We start from the raw sequence: 19171 nt of genomic DNA on the forward strand, positions 1-19171 counted from the left end.
AAGAGCACAAGAAGAATGCAGGACCTATCCAGAGAAGCAGCAACACTAGAGATGGAGGCAGAGATACAGACATGGATAGATAGAGCAGCTGATGATTCTAGACTCAAGGAAAGAGTGGGACTGAGTGGCCAGGAGGTAGGCTTGCAGAATGTGACCTTTGTTTGTTTAAATGATTATATTTCTGGGTGCTTTTGTGAAGAAAGAAAGGAAGGAAGGCAGGCAAGCAGGCAGGCAGGCAGGCAGGCAGGCAGGCAGGAAGGAAGGAAGGAAGGAAGGAAGGAAGGAAGGAAGGAAGGAAGGAAGGAAGAAAGGAAGGGAAAGGAAAACAAAGAAAGAAAGAGGGAATAGAAGCAAATACTCTTGAATGATGATACTTGGAGAGGATTGTAATCATTGCAATGAAATGATGAGTGTAAAACTGATGTTCCCCCATGTAAACTGTCACACAATTCACAATAAAAACTTAAAACAAAACCCCCTAAGGATCACAATGGCTCGTTCTTTAGCCAATCCTGGGGATGCTGCAGGACCAGGGATTGTTTTGTTCCAATGTACATGGGGTCAGCATCAGTCACTAGCAGACTTGAGAGCAGCTAACAACAGCTAAGGGAATTTATAAGCTATAAATATAAATGAATGTTCCACATGCCTGTATCAATATGCATTATATGAATAATTGGATATTTGTGTGTGGTTTACTCTACTACACAGCTTGCATGCATCTTTTCATTTTCTCTCCCGCTCTTCTTGGACACTTCCGAGAGTTCTAAAGCAGGTGCCTCGCTCCAGGCCCCCGACACCTGGCTGTTCAATGCAGTATCCACAGCTTATGTGCGAATGTACCATAGAGCCAAAGGGGCCTTGCCTCATACTTCTTGGCAGTTTGCCCAGGAAACTCTGATAAAATTCAGGTCCTGGGAATAGTGAGGTTAAAAAGCCCAGGTGCTACCAACTCAGGATTTCAGTAAGAAATTAAGGAGTAAAACCTACAATTCACTGCAGAGAAAAAAGCTGCCACTTAGAAGCTGACCACACTGCTCCAAGGAACGCTGCCATATTGCTTTTGTGGAAGGTGATTAAAATCCCAAGCCCATCGAGCGAATTCTGACTCATAGCGACCATGTAGTACAAACAAGAATTGCCCCGTAGGGAGTGCAAGGACGTACCCTTCTGCTGTGGACTGACTGTGGGTTCCAACCAGCAACCTTTCAGTTAGTATCTGAGTACTTAACCCACACACCACCAGGGCTCTCCAGGAAGTAGTCAGTGTCTTGCTTTATTTTGCTCAAATCAACCATGAAAGCAGCAGTCAGGAAATCAAATGACATATTGCATTAGGCAAATCTACTGCACAAGACCTCTTTAAAGTGTTGAAGAGCAAAGATGTCAGTTTGAGGACTAAGGTACGACTGAACCAAGTCATGGTGTTTTCAATAATCTCAAATGCATGTGAAAGTTGGGCAGTGAATAAGAAAGATTGTAGAATAATGGATGCACTTGAATTATGGTGTTGGGTAAGAATATTAAAAGTAGCAATATACTGCCAGAAAAACAAACGGATCTTTGCTGAAATAAGTACAGCCAAAATGATTCTTAGAAGCCAAGATGATGAGACTTCAGTCCTGTTATAAGGAGGGAGGACATGTCCTTCCCTGGAGAAGGACATCATGCTTGATAAAACTGAAGGTCAGAGGAAAAAAAGATCCCCCATGAGATGGACTGACACAGTGGCAGCAGCAACAATGGATTTAAATGTAACAATTGTGAGGTTGGCACAGGACCGGACAGTGTTTCGTTCTGTTGTGCACAGGGTCACTATGAGTCAGAATCAACTCAATGACACCTGACAACAACAACAACAATAATACTCTAGTGACCGCCATCTGTGATACTCATGGAGTCACTTTGTTTTCTAAGATCCCATGACAACTTCTCTTTCTAAATATCTAGCTACAACATCAAGATCCCTTTATAAATTTTTTAAAATAAAGCAAAATATTGATCTGCTGTACTTCAGGAAGAAGACTTTATTTGGACTAAGGAAATTTGGACTGGAAGCATGGTGGTTCTGTATGAAACTGAGAACCACAAGGTCAGTGGTTCAAGCCCACCAGCCCTCCATGGGAGAAAATGAGCAAAGGTGTACAGCCTCCGAAAACCTACAAAGGGTCACAATGAATTAGAATGGACTCGAAAGCATTTAACAAAAACAACAAGGATATACATACCTTGATCCTGAAATAGAATCCCAAAGATAATGAAATACTAGCTTAGCTCAGTTTTGGTAAGACTATTGTGGTATGCTTCTATTATTTTAGCTCAATCATTTTTTAATATCACACTCATCTCTGATTCTTAAAGATTTGTTAAGTTTGGGTAGGAAAGAAAACATATTTTTTCATGGCTCAGGAGGTAATATATATGGCATGTTCATGTATTCATACATTATAGACATGCAAAGACTCTTAGACATCTTTCAGTGGTGGCTTCATTTTATAAAGATGAACCATCCCAGGTGCTGAGAGATGATGGGACATGTAAAGGTACACTGAGAGAGCATCTTCTTGACTGCTGATCCAAGGCATCAGTTATATGAGGGGAGGTAAGATATGACTAACATGTAACAGAAAGCTGATGCATTCATTATTATATGGATGATTTCCAACAGATGTGCCATCATGAACCACACATTCAGACTCTGGGGTATCAGCAATGTACTCAGAAGTGCTGATATCTGAGGGGATTCATCAAAGAGAGGAGCAATTTGGAGACCCAGATAGTAACTGAAGGGTAGCTCAGATGAATGACAATAGCACATGTAAATCTAAGAGATATGAAAGCATGGGGCAGAAGGAACGTCCATTCGTGGCACATAAGGTATTCTGAAAGAATTTAATGGGGACGAAGACAAGAATGGTCTATTGGGGTCTCATCAGAAGTGACTTGCCTTAATTAGGATCACAAGTATGAGTATTTCTCAATAGGGAGTGGATAAGGGGGTTAATCAAACATATTGGGTTTCTTCTATTGATAGCAGATTTGGCTCAGATTCCATAACTGCACTCTTCATTAGCATCTTCTCTCCTTCTGGTTGTGAGGCAGCTAAGACTCATGGCAACCCCAGGCACAACTGGACGGGACCATTGTAAGCCAGAGAGTTCTCTACTGCTGAAACCTATTCAGCATTAAAGCAACACACAAGTCTTCCTTGACAAATAGGTGGGGTCTGTGTTTGAGGCACACTGGCCAGGAATCAAACCCAGTACTTATGGGAGGAAGGCCAGAAGCCTTCTACTGATCCGCCATTGTCCCTCACTTCATTTCGCTATTGAGGTGACAGCCCTCCTTTCTTCGGAATGTGAAATGGTTACCTAAACAAAGAGCAACTACTGACTTCCAAGCTTGGTAATAACAATTCAACAATGACAACAGTTATGATGGTGCTGTAGGATAAGCACTGGATGCTAATCACAAGGTCAGTGGTTCAAAGCCACCAGCTGCTCCTTTGGAAACCCTATACAGGATCTCCATGAGTCAGAACTGACTCAATAGCACGTAACAGCAACATCAGCAAAGATCTATTGTGTGCTTACTATATATTGCTCAGCTGAGCATACACGAGAAGACTTAGCATGTATTAACTTAGCATATACTGCCACTGTAGGATCAGCACTGGACTTAGAACCACAAGGTTGGCAGTTCAAACCTACCAGTTGCTCCTCAGAAACTCTATACAGGGTTGCTATGAGTCGGGACCGACTTGAGGGCACCTAACAACAACAACGTATGTGTCAGCGCCTCCTCTCCATTTAGGATTTAAGGCTCTGTTTATAGATATAATAGATATAATATCATAAAGTGCAAAAGCCCAAATCTTTGGGGGACATAGCTCTCTGGGGTAAGACTAGAAAAGCTTAAGTGGGTGATACTTACAGTAGGGCTTGAACAATGGTAAGTCTGTTAGGACAATTGCTGGGGAAGAGAAAAGGGTACAGGGAACTGGCGAGGTCCCTGCACATCACAGTAGATCTGTTTTCCTCTAATGTCTGGTTGGGTTTGTCCAGTCGATGTAGATGATAATCTCTGCAATGTGTGGGATACTGTGCTTTGAACTTGGGGAGCTATCTTGTGTCTCCATGTGTATCAGATCATAGAGGCCCCTGAGTGTGTGAGAAAGCAGAAATCATATGTTTGAACCTGGACATACTGCTGTGGTGCTGTAGGATAAAGGTTGGTTTGAACCACAAGGTTGGTGGTTCAAACTCACCAGCCGCTCCTTGGAAACCCTGTACAGGGTAGCTATGAGTTGTAACTGACTTGATGGCACATACCAAAAACATTAGTCATGTGGACATAGAAGAAGGTCATGAAGGATTAAATAACAGCTCAGGGGCCAAGCAGGATGCCCTCACCCTATCTTGAAGCTCAAGAATTTCCATGCCCAAAAAGTCACCAGGGCATTTGTATTTCTGAATTTCAAAAAGACCCCAAAGGGCACAACTTCAGTGTAGTCTGTAGTCAGTTACATGGAAAACCCCTTAGGTAAAATGGGGATTCCAGAATCAATCATTCTCTATACCTGAGAAAAGAAAATGAACAAAAGTCCCTCACTACTGTTGTTGCTCCTGCTTCTATTTCATTTTATGTTTTTGCCTGAGAGGAAACACATCTAGGAAAGCTGTGAATTTTCCCCAATGACAAAGTTTTGGAACTAGCTTCCACCACATCACACTGCTTTCTCGATTCAGAATTCCTTGGAGGACAAAATGTAAGAAAACCTCCTCATTTCCTGCTTCTTTATGCCAATGGCTGGCTCACGAGTAACCGAACATACGGTGACTATGGTTTTGTCAGGCAGCCAGCCCAAGTTAGGGGAGCAAGGAGTTGCTTTCCAGTTAGGAAAAAAAAGTCCGCCAAAAAGAATGGACTGTCACCTGAAATATTTTCAGATGCCGGCTGTTGAAAGTGAGAGCAAAGCCGAGAGCCTGGGTTTTACCTCAGAGTTTTTAGAGGGTGTCATTTATTTCAGATGCTGGTAAATTCCAAATTCTGTTTATTCGCCCATCAGATGAGTTCTTACTTCTTGAACCCTCCCTCCCCAACAGTCCCGAGGCTGCGCTCACGTTGTTCATTTCTTTAACTCCCTGATGTCTTACACACTTGAGCCTATCGAATGTTTGCCCTTTGTGCCGCGGAGGAGATAAAGAAAGGTTGTTAGTCCACACAGATCCCTGTCTGGCGCCAACTTGTGAGAATGGGCTCTAAGTCATCCTGCATCAGTGTGGTTTGCTGCCTCGGCTGCCAGGCTCACAGTCCCTTGAACTTTTAAGAGGATGTGGTTCGACTCCACGGATCTGCCTTTGCACATGTAATTGAGAACTGTGCTTAAGGCATAACATTCACCTGGGTTGGAGAGGGCAGGAGGAATGAAATATATAGAAGGAGACATCTCCCATGATGGATTAAATCAGTGCTAACAAAACTGCAAATGGAAAATGATGAGCATTTACACAAAGGCACAAAACAAAAAAATGTAGCCTCTTCACTTCAAAAAGGAATTCTGGTGTGGCACTGAAAGGTCAGCAATGGACTGCTAGGTCAGCTGTTCAAACCCACCAGCCACTTCTTGGAAACCTTACACAGGGTTGCTATGATTCAGAACCAAGTCAATGCACCTAACAACAACAACGCCCCCAAAATGGCATACCCTATGTCAGATGTATTGTTATCCACAGTGGACCCAGTCAGGCCTCCAGCACATAACACAGGGGCTGTTGTTAAGAGTTTAGACTTTGCTCTCAGGCTGTATGGAGCAGGCAGCAAGGGGCATAGGACAAATTGTCTGCTAGCTCTGAGTTAGGCCTTGGATCCAGCTCTCTGATTAGATTCCTGCAAGGTCAGCTGTTCAAATCCACCCGCTGTTATGCTAGAGAAAGATGGTTTTCTGCTCCCGTACAGATATATAGTCTCGGAAACCCTGCTAGGAATTGGTATCAACTCAATGCCAGTGGGTTTGGTTTCTCTATCAGCCCGCTGCCATGGAGTTCATTTTAATTCAGAGTGACCCGTTAGGACACAGTAGAACTGCTCCTTTGGGTTTCCAACACTGTATCTTTACTAGGGCTGACAGCCTCAGTGTTCTCTCTCGGAGTGGCTGGTGGGTTTGAAGTGTTGATCTTGGGCTTAGCTGCCCTTGGATGAACATATCTGTGAAGGGAACAGAGAGGAATTCATCATGCTGTTGGGTGCTGTGGGGTCAGTTGTAACTCCTAGCGACCCCATGTGGACAGAGTAGAACTGACTTATTGGGTGTTTCAAGCCATAGTCTTCACTGAAGCTAGCTGCCAAGTCTTTGTCCAGTGAAGCTGGGTGGGTTCCAACCATCAACCTTTAAGTTAGCAGCCCAGTTTGGGCTTCTGGAGAGGAAAGGTAGTTAGTCATAGTTACTTTAGGGAGTTGGTGATTTACTGAAAACTACCTTGGCCTCCTCCCACGTCAAGGAAGACCCAGCCTCCGTCCATCTCTTAAAGACCATGCATGAAAGTGTGGGCCACGGTGTCTACCGCATGGGAAAGGGTCCCAATTCCATTTACCTGATACGTCCAGGTGTTCCAGGTTAGGGCAGAGTGAGACCACATCAAAGACGGCCTCGTTGGAGATATTGTAACAGCCCGAGACTTCCAGTCGCCTCAGTTCGGGGCAGCACTGGGCAATGATGTACAGCCCTCTGTCTGTGAGCCGCCTGCAGCCACTGAGAGTCACCGTTTCCAGCATGAGACACACGTTGGGGGTGTCCTGGCAGAGCCTGCGGGTCAACACCTTGAGGGCGCGGTCCACGTGGATGGTCTCGCCCGTGAGGCGGATAGTCCTCCAGAGTCGGGGGTCCCAGGCCAAGTTGTACCAGCGGCGGCACACGCGGGCGCAGCGGCACAGCTGGTTGGTGGGCAGGAAGGAGAAGACGTGGACCATGCACTGATCCGGGAGCCGGTCGATGCTGGCCTGCTCCTTCTGCGGCCGGGAGGCCAGGCGGATGAGTGGATGGGTGAGGCGGGTCGGGGGCGGTGAGTGGACCATGGCCACCGTTTCCCCGGTGATGGAGGACGACGAGGTGGATGAGCCCCTTCCATTCTGAAATCCAGGCAGGTTCGGAGGACATATCAGGGCTGGGCTAGGCGTGCTCAGTGTGCGCATGCTCAGGTCGGAGTCTGACAAAGAACAGAGAAGAGGGTTAAGGTAGGCCTTATCCCTGCGCAAGGAATTTGGCAGGTCTCGAAGATCAGACATTCCATAGTTGGGAACGCTCTTTCCACTGATACCCATCCAAGAAGGCTCCCGCAGAGCACATATCCAGGGGCAAAGAGGCTCAATGCAAATTTGACCCAGGCTGGAAATCCTGAGTTATCTACACCAACCCACCCTCTCCCCTAAGCCCAAACCCATTGTCATCAAGTGATTACCCCACGTGTCGAGTAGACATGCCCTTCACAGAGCTTTCATGGCTGTGACCGTACCCAAGCTGACTGCCAGGCCTTTCTTCTGCAGCGCCTCTAGGAGGGTTTGAGCAGCCAACCTTTCCTTTAGTAACCTAGCACTTAAACATCTATGCCACCAAGGGGCGCCATTATCTCCAAGAAATCAAAACCCAAATCTGTTTCTGTTGTTTCTGTTGATTCTGACTTACAGCAACTCTATAGGACTAGAGCAGAACGTCCCTAGAGGGTTTCCAAGATTATAAATCTTTACCGGAACAGACTGATACATCTTTCTTCAACAAAGTGGCTGGTGGGTTTGAACCGCCAACCTTGTGGTTAGCAGTCAAATACTTAACCTCTGTGCTACCAGGACACCTCTTACGTATACCAGGGTACTAGATAGGAAACATCTAGGTTTTGCAGGTCACATGGTCCCTCTCTGTTGCAATGACGCAACTCTGTCACTGAAGTGTAAAAACAGCCAAGTACAATATGTGCATGAATGGCTGTGGCAGTTTTAATGAAACTTGGTTTAAAAACTGGGCCAGTTGGAGGTGGCCCTGGGGGCCATAGCTTGCTACTTCTGACCTGCATTAAAGGTGCATCATCCAAAGGGCATCCATCAGCTTTAGAGTTCCTATTTCTATTCTAAGGAGCTCTGGTAGCGTAGTGGTTATGAATCGGGCTGTGAACCGCAAGGTCAGCAGTTCGAAACTCCCAGCTGTTCCATGGGAGAAAGATGAGGCTTTCTGCTCCTGTAAAGATTTACAGCCTCGGAAACCCTGTACAGGGTCGCTATGAGTTGGAATCGACTCCATGGCACATAACCACCACCACCACCATCACCATTTCTATTCTGGCAAGAAACCTAATATATATACACACACACATGGATTTGTGTTCTAATCACACTTTGGTTAGGCAGACGATCATGTGTCATTTGCAGGCAAAGATGACAGTGAGTGCAATCAGAGATCAACTGCTGTCGCTTTCCTTGTCACCGCAGCACCCTCTTGTTTTGATAACAGCACTCCAGAACCTCCTGGCCTTGAATATTGGTGTTGCAGAATAAGCACAGGACTGCGAACCACAAGGTTAGCAGTTCAAACCCACCTGTCACTCTACGGCAAACCCATACAGGGTTGCTGTGAGTCAGGACCACCTCAACGACGACACGTAACAGCAACAGCATCATCCCAAGTCTCCTGTCCGTGAACAGCTGAGGAAATACTTACTTTTCCTTCTGATTAATAACAGCCCTCCCTGCTTTGCGTTTCAATAATCTGAATCATTGCTCTTTGGAAACAAAGATGATTCCATGAGGAAACACATGGGTTTTAAGTTTATGGGGAACTAAGGATTCTTCAGGGTACCACCCCAGTTAGTGTGCATGTCTCAAATGGCTCTCTCTGTGTGAGAGCTGGAACCCAACCGTTTCTCAGAGTCTTACAAGCACCTCTGGTAGTGCAGTGGTTACGAATCGGGCTGCTAACATCAAGGTCGGCATTTCAAAACTACCAGCTGTTCCATGGAAGAAAGATGAGGCTTTTTGCTCCTATAAAGATTTACAGCCTCGAACTAGAAGAAGAAAGAAGAGGAAAAAAAGAGAAATCTGATGCAATTTGATGAACTTGACCTACACCTATGGATGCAGTAGTTCAAAAGAGAGGGAACAAATCTTTACAGCAAAGATCATTCCTACCCCCTTGATACATAGGATAGACAGGGATGGGCAACTTGAATATTGGCTACCCAAAATGGGGGGCTACAAAGGTAAGAAGTGATTGGCTTACAAGCTTTCAAGAGGGAGTCTAGATCCAGAGGGCACGGAGGAAGGTAGAATCTCCACTGAGTAGTATCCAACCTATCTGGACGGGACTGATGAAAGGAGATGGAGATGGCACTCATGTGGCACAATAGTGAATAATTGCTATCAGGACTGCTTGTGAGGGTTGGAAATGTAAAGGTAGATGTTTTGTAGCAAAAGGAAGGGAGTGGTTGACTTTGCAGTCCAGGAGCGGAGGTCCCTGGGACCATCAAGGGAGAAGAGTGGAGTGTGGGACCCTACCCAGAGAAACAGTAATGCCAGAGATGGAGGTAGAGACAATGATGTGGAGAGATGGAGTGGCTGGGGACTCTAGACCCAGAGAAGGAGAGGGGCTGTTTGCTGACAACCAGGGGGCAGGCTTGCAGGGCATACGCTTGGTTGATGATGCATGGAGGGGATTGTAATCATGGCAATGAAACGATATATGATAGGCTAAATGTAAAGCTAATGTTCTCCTATGTAAACTATCACATAATTCACAATAAACCATTAAAAAATAAAAAAGATTTACAGCCTCAGAAACCCTGAGCAGGATCACTGAGTCGGAACCAACTCCACGGTACTTAACAACAAGAAGCTTTCTACCTCTGACAGGTAGAAAAGTCTTAGCACTTCTTAAATGCTCTCTGTTAATGAAAAATATTTGCATTCTCCTTCTCTGATAAATTTCTGCCTTATACAGATTCTGGTTTTCCTAAGTTTTACTGTATATAGTATAATAGTATTGCTGTTGTATTGTGCCATTTAGTTGGTTCTGACTCATAGCGAGTCTGTATAGGGTTTTCAGGTCTGTAAATCTCAGCGGTTCAAGCTCATCAACTGCTCCTTGGAAACCCTATACAGGGTCGCTATGGGTCAGAATCAACTCGATGGCACTTATCAACAACATGTTATATTCAGTATTCTTCACCAACACAATAATTCCTCTGTGCTCTTTTTTATTCATTGTTCAGCTTTTGTACGCGTATGAGGAGATTGAAAATATCATGACTTGGGTCAGACACACCGTAGTCCTCCAAGTGGTATTTTTACTTGATGAACAACGACCTAATCTCTTAAACTACTGAGTTTGGGTTCAATTGTTGTACAGCATTATTGTGGCAACAGATGAGTGATGTGTCTAATTTCAAGGCTTAAACTCCTTGGAGTCAAGGACTATGTTTTTTGTTTTTGTTTTTTAATTTAGCAGCTCCTGGCACAATTTATGGTATATAGTAGGAGCATGGTGGCTCTGTAGGATAAGCACTGGACTGCAAACCACAAGGTCAGAGATTCAAATCTACTTGCTCCTCTGTGGGAGAAAGATGAGGCTTTCCAGTCATGGAAACTCTTCCTATACAGGGTGGTTATGAATCAAAACCAACTCAGCGACACTTAACTACTTTAGGTACACATTACATGTCTTGCCCTGAATGGAGATCTATGTTTACAAACATTGTTTATAGCTTGATATACACATTCCTAGTGTGGTGCTGGAGGATCAGCACTGGACTACTAACCGCAAGGTTGGTGGTTCAAACCTACCAGCCACTTGCTGGAAACCCTATACAGGGTTGCTATGAGTTGGAACCAACTTGATGACACTAACAACAACAACATGCACTTTTCTACGGAGTCCTGCTGGCACAATGGTTAAATAGTCGGCTGCTAACCAATACACTGGCAGTCCAAACCCACCAGCCATTCCACGGGAGACAGCTATGGCAAGTCTGCGCCCATTAAGATTACACAGCCTTGGATACCCTCTGGGACAGTTCTATTCTGTCTGAAGGGGGTTGCTAGGAGTTGCCACTAATTCAAAAGCTATGGGTTGGGTTTGGTTTGATGTGCCTTTTCTATTCTAGGTGGTGTACATATAGCATTTTAAACCATTTACAAAACAAGAAATATGCATTTATCTCTTTGGCAATCAGTTCAACTAAATCATTATGGAAATAGAAAAAGTAAACCAGTTGTGGTTTCAAAACTACCATTCAGGTTGCCACCCACCAGTCCGCATCATTATATGTGCTGAGAGAACCACCTCCAAAGTTAGGGGTCTTCTACCGGCAGGTGGAAGGACTTACTTTGGGGCAATTGCAAGATCTCAGTTCTGACATTTTAGCACCTGCAAGTGCTCTGACACCTCTTTCCTGCCCAAGTAGGTTCCACTCATCCTGCAACAACACTTTGCAATGCCTTGCGGAGACCTGGGCTCCTGAGGAGGGAGACATACTTAGTGTGTGGGGATTTGATTTGAATTATAGTGTTGACAAAGAGTATTGAAAGTATCAGGAACTGCCAGAAGAACAAACAAATCTGTGTTGGAAGAAGTGCAGTTAGCAGTGAGGATAGTGAGACTCTGCTTATTGTACTTTGGATATGTTATCAGAAAGCACCAGGCCCTGGAGAAGGACATCATGCTTGGTAAAGTGGAGGGTCAGCAAAAAAGAAAAAGACTCCACCACGAGATGGATTGATGAAGTGGCAGTAATAATGACCTCAAATACAACAACTGTGTGAGGATGGCGCAGGACCAGGCAGTGTTTCATTCTACTGTGTACGTTGTTGTTGTTGTTGTTAGGTGCCATTGAGTCAGTACCAACTCACAGCGACTTTATGCACAGCAGAACGAAACACTGCCTGATCCTGGGCCAACCTCACTACTGTTGCCACGCTTGAGTCCATTATTGCTGCCACTTGGCCAATCCATCTCGTTGGGGTCTTCCTCTTTTTCTCTGACCCTTCATCTTACCAAACATGGTATCCTTTTCCAGCAACTGGTCCCTCCTGACAATATGTCCAAAGTATGAGAGACAAAGTTTGGCCATCTTGGCCTCCAAGGAGCAGTCTGGCTGCAATTCTTCCAAAATGGATCTATTGGTTCTTTTGGAAGCCCATGGCACTTTGAACACCATAACTCAAAAGCATCAATTTCTCTACGGTCTTTCTTATTCACTGTCCAGCTTTCACGTGCATATGAGGTTATTGAAAATACCATGGCTTGGGTCAGGCGCACCTTAGTCCTCAATCTTTGTTCTTCAACATTTTAAAAAGGTCTTGTGCAGCAGATTTGCCTAATGTAATACGTCATTTGATTTCTTGACTGCTGCTTCTATGAGAGTTGATAGCTTATCCAAGAAGAATGAAGTCCTTGACAACTTCAATCTTTTCTCTGTTGACAAGAATGTTGTTTATTGGTCCAGTAGTGAGGATTTTTGTTTTCTTTACATTGAGATGTAATCCATAAAGAAGGCCTGAAGGTTGTGCTCTTTGATTTTCATCAGTAAATATTTTAATTCCTCTTCACTTTCAGCAAGCAAGGTTGTATCATCTGCATATCACAGGTTGTTAATGAATCTTCCTCCAATCCTGATGCCATGTTTTTCTGCATACAATCCAGCTTCTCCTATTATTTGCTCAGCATGCATGTTGAATAAGTATGGTGAAAGAATACATACTTTCTTACTGTGCATAGGTTAAGTCAAATCTGACTTAACCTAACCTAACCTAATCTAGAAGCTCTGGTAGTGTAGTGGTTACGAGTCAAGCTGTTAACCTCAAGGTCAGCAGTTAAGAAACTACCAGCCGTTCCATGGGAGAAAGATGAGGCTTTCTGGTCCCATAAAGATTTACAGCCTCAGAAACCCTATATTGGGTCGCTATGAATTGGAACCAACTCCACAGCAAACCACCACCACCAATAACCTAATAGTCTAACCTAAGCTAGTCAGTCTGCATCTGATCTGCAGCTTTTCTTCCCTCCTCCACACTCCTATCACTGATGGGGAGAAGGTGGATGCATCCAGATGCTATGCCTTTAGAACTGCCATCATTCTTTCCTCCGCCTTCCTGGCCAACATGCATACCTGCTCATCACCCTCAGGAAGCCTATCTTGCACATCTGTGAGGAACTCTTTTCTGAGGAGGGTTTGGGAACATAACAATTACTCTCTCTGTTTCCCCTGTGCTCAAATACTTCCCATGGCAGTTTAGCAGTAGGAGCCTCAATAGTAATTTAAGATGGTTTCTCATGGCTCACTGAAGTGTGTGAGCCAGTGTGTGTATCTTCTATTGAGTGTGTCAGTCAGTGTGTGTGTCTCTGTGTGTTAGTATGTATGTTTGAGTCAGTGTCGGTGTCAACATGTGTGTCTGTGTTTGTGAGTCTATGTGTCTGTTAATGTGATATGTGTATGTCTCTGTGTGTCGATGTGTGTGTTTGTGTGTTGTACTGTGGTGGTCTGGAATTGAGCCTGCCATATCCCCAAGCTATGCTTGTATTGGTAGGTATGAACATATTTTCAGACCACAATACTCATTACAAGAGAATTTCTACATATCTGATGTCTGTCTTGGGGGCAAACTCAGACTCTTTATCTTAGAAATAAGATGATCTGTATTGGATGAAGCACATCTGAGACTTTAATATTCCTAATTCCAAACACTGTACATTTTTTGCATTCATTTATATAAAAATTAGTCATCATCCCACATCTTTCATTCCCATTCCTCTTAGGCAAAAGGATGTGATCCATGATTGGTATATGGAAGAACTCCACACTGATTTTTTTGAGCAGAGAAAATATGATGCACAAAATGTTAGCCCCCGAAATACACATTTGCAAAAGTTTCTATCAAGAATTGAAATCAATATGAAAGATTGTTGAAATGGCAAACACTTTGTTACCTATATATTTGATACAGAATAATAATAATCCTGGTGTGGTGCTGTGGGCTAAAGCATCAGACTGCAAAGTCATTTGAACTGCAAGGTCGGTGGGTCAAGCTCACCAGCTGCTCCTTGGGAACCCAATATGGGGCGGAATAGACTCAACAGCACTTAGCACCAACAATAATAATAAGGAATCAGATTCATTGCTGCATGCACAAAGCATCCTTAAAGTCTGAGAAGTTCTTTGGGTGATTGGATGTGTAGATTAGGATGGAATGCTCCTCTGAAGAAGGGGCAGTGGTGGTCCCATGGAGGATAGTTCAACTTCATGCAGGACATATTATTGTAATAGTATAACGAAATGTACAAAGACCTGAGTGAGAAAACCAAAAGGCGAGAATACCTTTCAGCATTTCTCAAGCTGAAAGAACTGAAAACAGGCATTCAAACCTTGACTTGCAATATTGAAGGATTCTATGGGAAAAATACTGACTGATGCAGGAAGCATCCAAAGAAGATGGAAGAAGAGTCACTGTACCACAAATAACTGTTGTTGCTCAACCATGTCAGGAGGTAGCACATGACCGAGAACAGATGGTTGAAAGAAGAAGTCCATGCTACACTGAAGGCATTGGCAAAACACAAGGCTCCAGGAATTGATGGACTAGAAATGGAAATATTTCAACAAACTGATGCAGCCCTGAAAACACTCACTAGCCTATATATACCAAGAAATCTGGAAGACAACTACCTGACCAACCAACTAGAAGAGATACATATTTGTTCCCATTCCAAAGAAAGGTGACCTAATACAATGCGGACGTCATCGAACAGTATCATTAATATCACATGCAAGGAAGGATTTTACTGAAGATACTTCATGGTTATCATTACATCAAAAACGGTTGAATGGTTACAGAAGTATATTAACAGGGAACTGCTAGAATTTTACGCCTGGTTCAGAAGAGGAGGTGGAATGGGGAATATCAGGTGGAATTTGGCAAATCACAGAAAATACCTGAAAAATATTTACCTGTGTTTTATTGGAAGTAAAATCAGAATGCTTCTGAGAAGTGAGGGTGGTGAAACTCTGTCTGATTGTCTGATGTACTTTGGACATGTCATCAGGATGGACTGGTCCCTGGAGAGGGACATCATGCTTCATAAAGTGGAGGTCAGTGAAAAAGAGGACGACGGTCAACAAAATACATCACCACAATGGCAGCTGCAATGGGCTGACAAGATTTCATTCTATTGTACATAGGGTAGCCGTCAGATGGAACCTACTAGACAGCATCGACCAACAATGGATAACTAAGTCTCTGGCCTTTCAAAGTCTACATTTACCAAATAACTTTGTATTTTCTCCCTCTGATTACCAAAACTTTTGTGAGAGATGTTTTCCATTATAAGCTGCCTTTCTACTAAAGGACTCTGGCCATAAAAAGCAAGGTTCCTTTTCTTAGCTTAAACTCAAGTTAAAAAAAAAAAAAAAAAAAAAGAACATGGCTTGTGAAAAAGAGAGAATTGAAAGAATCTTTTTCATTCTTGTTTTATTTCAAAATATTCCCTGTTAATGTGGTACAGATTAAACACACAGCCTCGAACTTGTCCATGACATTTGTTGCAATCCAGTGGAGATTCATAGAAAGAAGATAAATTTTATATTTACTTGGAGAGAGTCAAGACTCAGAGGTTCTTGTTGGGAATCTCATCCAGAAGGAGCATGCCCAGAATCACAGCATGGCTCTGACTCGTGTCCAAGAATAACTGCCCAATCAGTCACTTGTCCCAATGCCATGTGGATCTGTGCAATCTTATTGTTGTTGTTATGTGCTGTTGAGTCGGTTCTGACCCATAGCGACCCTGTACAGGGTTTCCAAGGCTGTAAATCTTACGGGAGCAGAAAGCCTCATCTTTCTCCCACGAGCAGATGGTAGTTTTGAACAGCTGACCTTGCGGTTTGCAGCACGATTCATAACCACTACGCTACCAGTGCAATCTTAATGACAATCAATGGTCACCATTCCTCTTCAACTTCTCTTTCCTGGCACAGTGCACCATATGAATGACTGATCCAAAATAGCCAAATCAGACCATTCAGCTCACTAATACTGAGGATATCAATCTTTAAGCGATCGATTTAATTTTTCTCAAGTTCTAATTTTCCAAGATTCATAGTTCATGTATTTGTATATACAAAGTAGAACATGAAGAACACAATGTAAGAACTGGAAGAATCCTTAACCGCCTGTGGTGTGCAGATGACACATTAACACACCTTGTATGTGGAAAGAAAAGCACTTACTGGTGAAGGTCAAAGACTTCATCTTCAGCCTTCAGTATGAATTTACCTCAAGGTAATGAAGACAAAAATCCTCACAACTGAACCCATAAACAGCAATGTGGTATATGGGTAGAGCATTAAAGTTGTCAAGAATTTCATTTTACTTGCATTTACACTCAACATCCATGGAAGCAAAAGTTAAGAAAACAAAGGACCTATTGCATTGGGCAAATCTGCACAAGATCTCTTTCAAGTGTTCAAGAAGAAAGATGTCACCTTGAGGACCAAGGTGCACCTGACCCCAGTTTTAATATTTTCAGTAGCCTCATATGCATGTGAAAGTTGGGTAACAAATAAGGAAGACAGAGGAAAAATCGACGTTTTAATTATGGTGTTGACAAGAAGATTGAATATATTCCAGTCTGTTAGAAGAACCAACACATCTGTACTGGGAGAAGTACCGCCAGAAGACTCTTTAGAAGTGAGAAAGGCGAGACTTCATTTCATGCACATTGGACAGGTTAGCACCAGGACCTGGAGAAGGGCAGCATGGCTGATAAAGTAGAGGGTCAGCAAAAAAACAGGAAAACCCCCAGTGAGATAGATTGACATAGTGTCTGCAAGAAGGAGTTAAAACACAGCAATGACTGTGAGCATGGTGCCAGACTGAGCTGTGTTGCCCTCTGTTGCACATAGGTTCGCCATGAGTTGCAACTGACTCAACAGAAACTAAGGACAGAATCTTGAGGAGGAAAGTGAGGTTTCCTTAATACAAGAGGATGTGGTCTAGCCAAAGGGTCCTTGGAGTGGTACAAATGGTTTGCGATGGTCTACTAACTTATAGGTTGAATGCTATAATCTATCCAGTGAGAGAGTAGAAGCAAACTCCAGAGATCTGTTTCCATAATGATTACAGCCAAGAAAACCCTGTGGAGCACTTCTACCCTGTTATATATACAGTCACCATGTGTTGGAATTGACTCGAGAACAAGATTGTTTTATGTGGAGAGGGAGTGGTCTAGTCAACGTTCATGTCTTTCTTTATTTGGATACCAGTTTCCCTATTTTGTTTGAACAGGTCATGGATTCTGGTTTGCCATTTTGCTCTTCTAGAAGGAAATCGGCACATTGATAAGGAAGCCTTTTACCCGCAAGGTTCTAAAAGCCAAAAATAAAACCAACAACATGTACAGAATGACATCTTTGGAATCTAGGGTCTAGCGGTCTACTTTGATTGCATCTGTAATATAAGGATCTAAAAAAGAATATTTTAGGAAATTGATGACCAGGGTACTATTAGTCGTCAAGATGGTTTCAACTCATAGTTACCCTGTGTAGGTTTCCAAGGAGCTGCTGTTGAGTTTGAACCGCTGACCTTGTGACTTGTTATAAAGAAACTATGGAAATCATAGTTGACCAGTATTGTTCTGGTTTTATTCTGTGTAGAAAAGATAGCTTCTCAGCACTCAGCTCTCTCTTATGTGTAAAACGGGAAAAGAGATGACCTCATCCTATTTATCTTTGAGCAGGAAGTAGGATGTTAGCATCCCTGTGAGAGAAAGCATCACTGCTACCCAGAGACACAATCCTAGACGTTACTCTTCGCACTCAGGCGAGGAGATTGCCTCCTGATGGTGGAGCAGGCTTTTAGACTCTTTTGAAATATGTGTTCATCTAGCTTTTTAATTAACAACAACGACAAAAAGTGGACCTAGAATTCCAAATAATTTGCTAGCATTTAACAACACTGTAATTGTTTTTTGTTTTGTTTTTTTAAATAGTTATTTCCATTTATTTTTATCTTAAAAATCACTGGGTACAATGACAAGTGGTACTGGTTCTTGTGTTATAATGTTTTGTTTTTGAACAAACATTTAAGTTGACATTGAAAAGAATACTCCGTATCATCTACAGAAGCAGAGTACCAGGTGTTTGCTCCACAAGGTCACTGGTTGAGTTCAGACTGCCCACCTGTGGTTAGCAGCTAAGCACTTCATTTTTGTGCCCCTATGGCTCCTTAGTGTTAGTCTCCTCAAAACATGTTGAACAAGATGATCCTGAATGGAATGGGGAAGGAATGTAGAACAAAGCTCAAAATTATAAATAAGAGTAGGTTTACTGGTTGGATAGACTATAGCCCTTAGTCACCCTTCAGGTCTAGAAGTTAACTCATCCACATGGCTTAATTTTCAGTAAAACAATAGAGATGTTGGTAAGAGGAACAATAAGACTAGAGAGGCACACACAACTTAGAATAATCAATGATTTGAGATCCACAGGACAGCATTTGTCCAAGGACAAAGTTCAGAAGGGTTCGGATAGAAGAAGGAATGGAAATAGGAAACTCATCGGTATAAATGATGTTGCATTGTGGGGATAGCAGTCAATAAGATATAACATGGTTGGTGGTTATGCCATGGAACTGGTTCCAAGTCACGGCGACCCATTATAGGATTTCCAAGGCTATAAATCTCTGTGGGGACAGAAAGCCTCATTTTTTCCCTGAGGAACAACTGTTAGATTTGAACTGCTCACCTTGTGGTTAGCAGCCCAGTTTTAAATCCATTACACAATCAGGGCTCTTTGTTGTAAAATGCTGTTGAGTAGGTTCCGACTCATAGCAGCCCTTTACAAGGTTTCCAAATATACTGGGTATAAATTGTTGAATGGGAAACTGCTCTGTAAACCTTCACCCAATTCAAAATAAAAAATGTTTAAAAGAGAAAAAGACAGAAACACACCCACACACATAATCTTACTCAGCATATATCACCTATAATGTTCCAGGCCCTAACACTTAGGTCTTATTTTCACCCCGATACCTATTCTCAAAGACGACCACACCATTGCTCATGTATATTTTATAATGACACAGCACACTCACCATAAAGAAAGGATTAACACCTTGATGTTGTCCCAGAATCTAAGACTTA

General features: G+C 43.1%; 1 protein-coding gene across 1 annotated transcript in view; it reads right to left on the reverse strand.

Moving 5' to 3' along the window:
* FBXL7 (F-box and leucine-rich repeat protein 7) overlaps nucleotides 1-19171 on the reverse strand; it is a 585554-nt gene that overhangs the window by 19092 nt on the left and 547291 nt on the right. Inside the window, exon 3 of the mRNA XM_006876831.1 lies at nucleotides 6594-7205. Within this exon, the coding sequence (XP_006876893.1) occupies nucleotides 6594-7205 (612 nt within the window). The remainder of the gene's footprint in view (nucleotides 1-6593; nucleotides 7206-19171) is intronic.

Source organism: Chrysochloris asiatica, unplaced genomic scaffold, assembly GCF_000296735.1.
Source record: "Chrysochloris asiatica unplaced genomic scaffold, ChrAsi1.0 scaffold00418, whole genome shotgun sequence".
NCBI lineage: Eukaryota > Metazoa > Chordata > Mammalia > Afrosoricida > Chrysochloridae > Chrysochloris > Chrysochloris asiatica.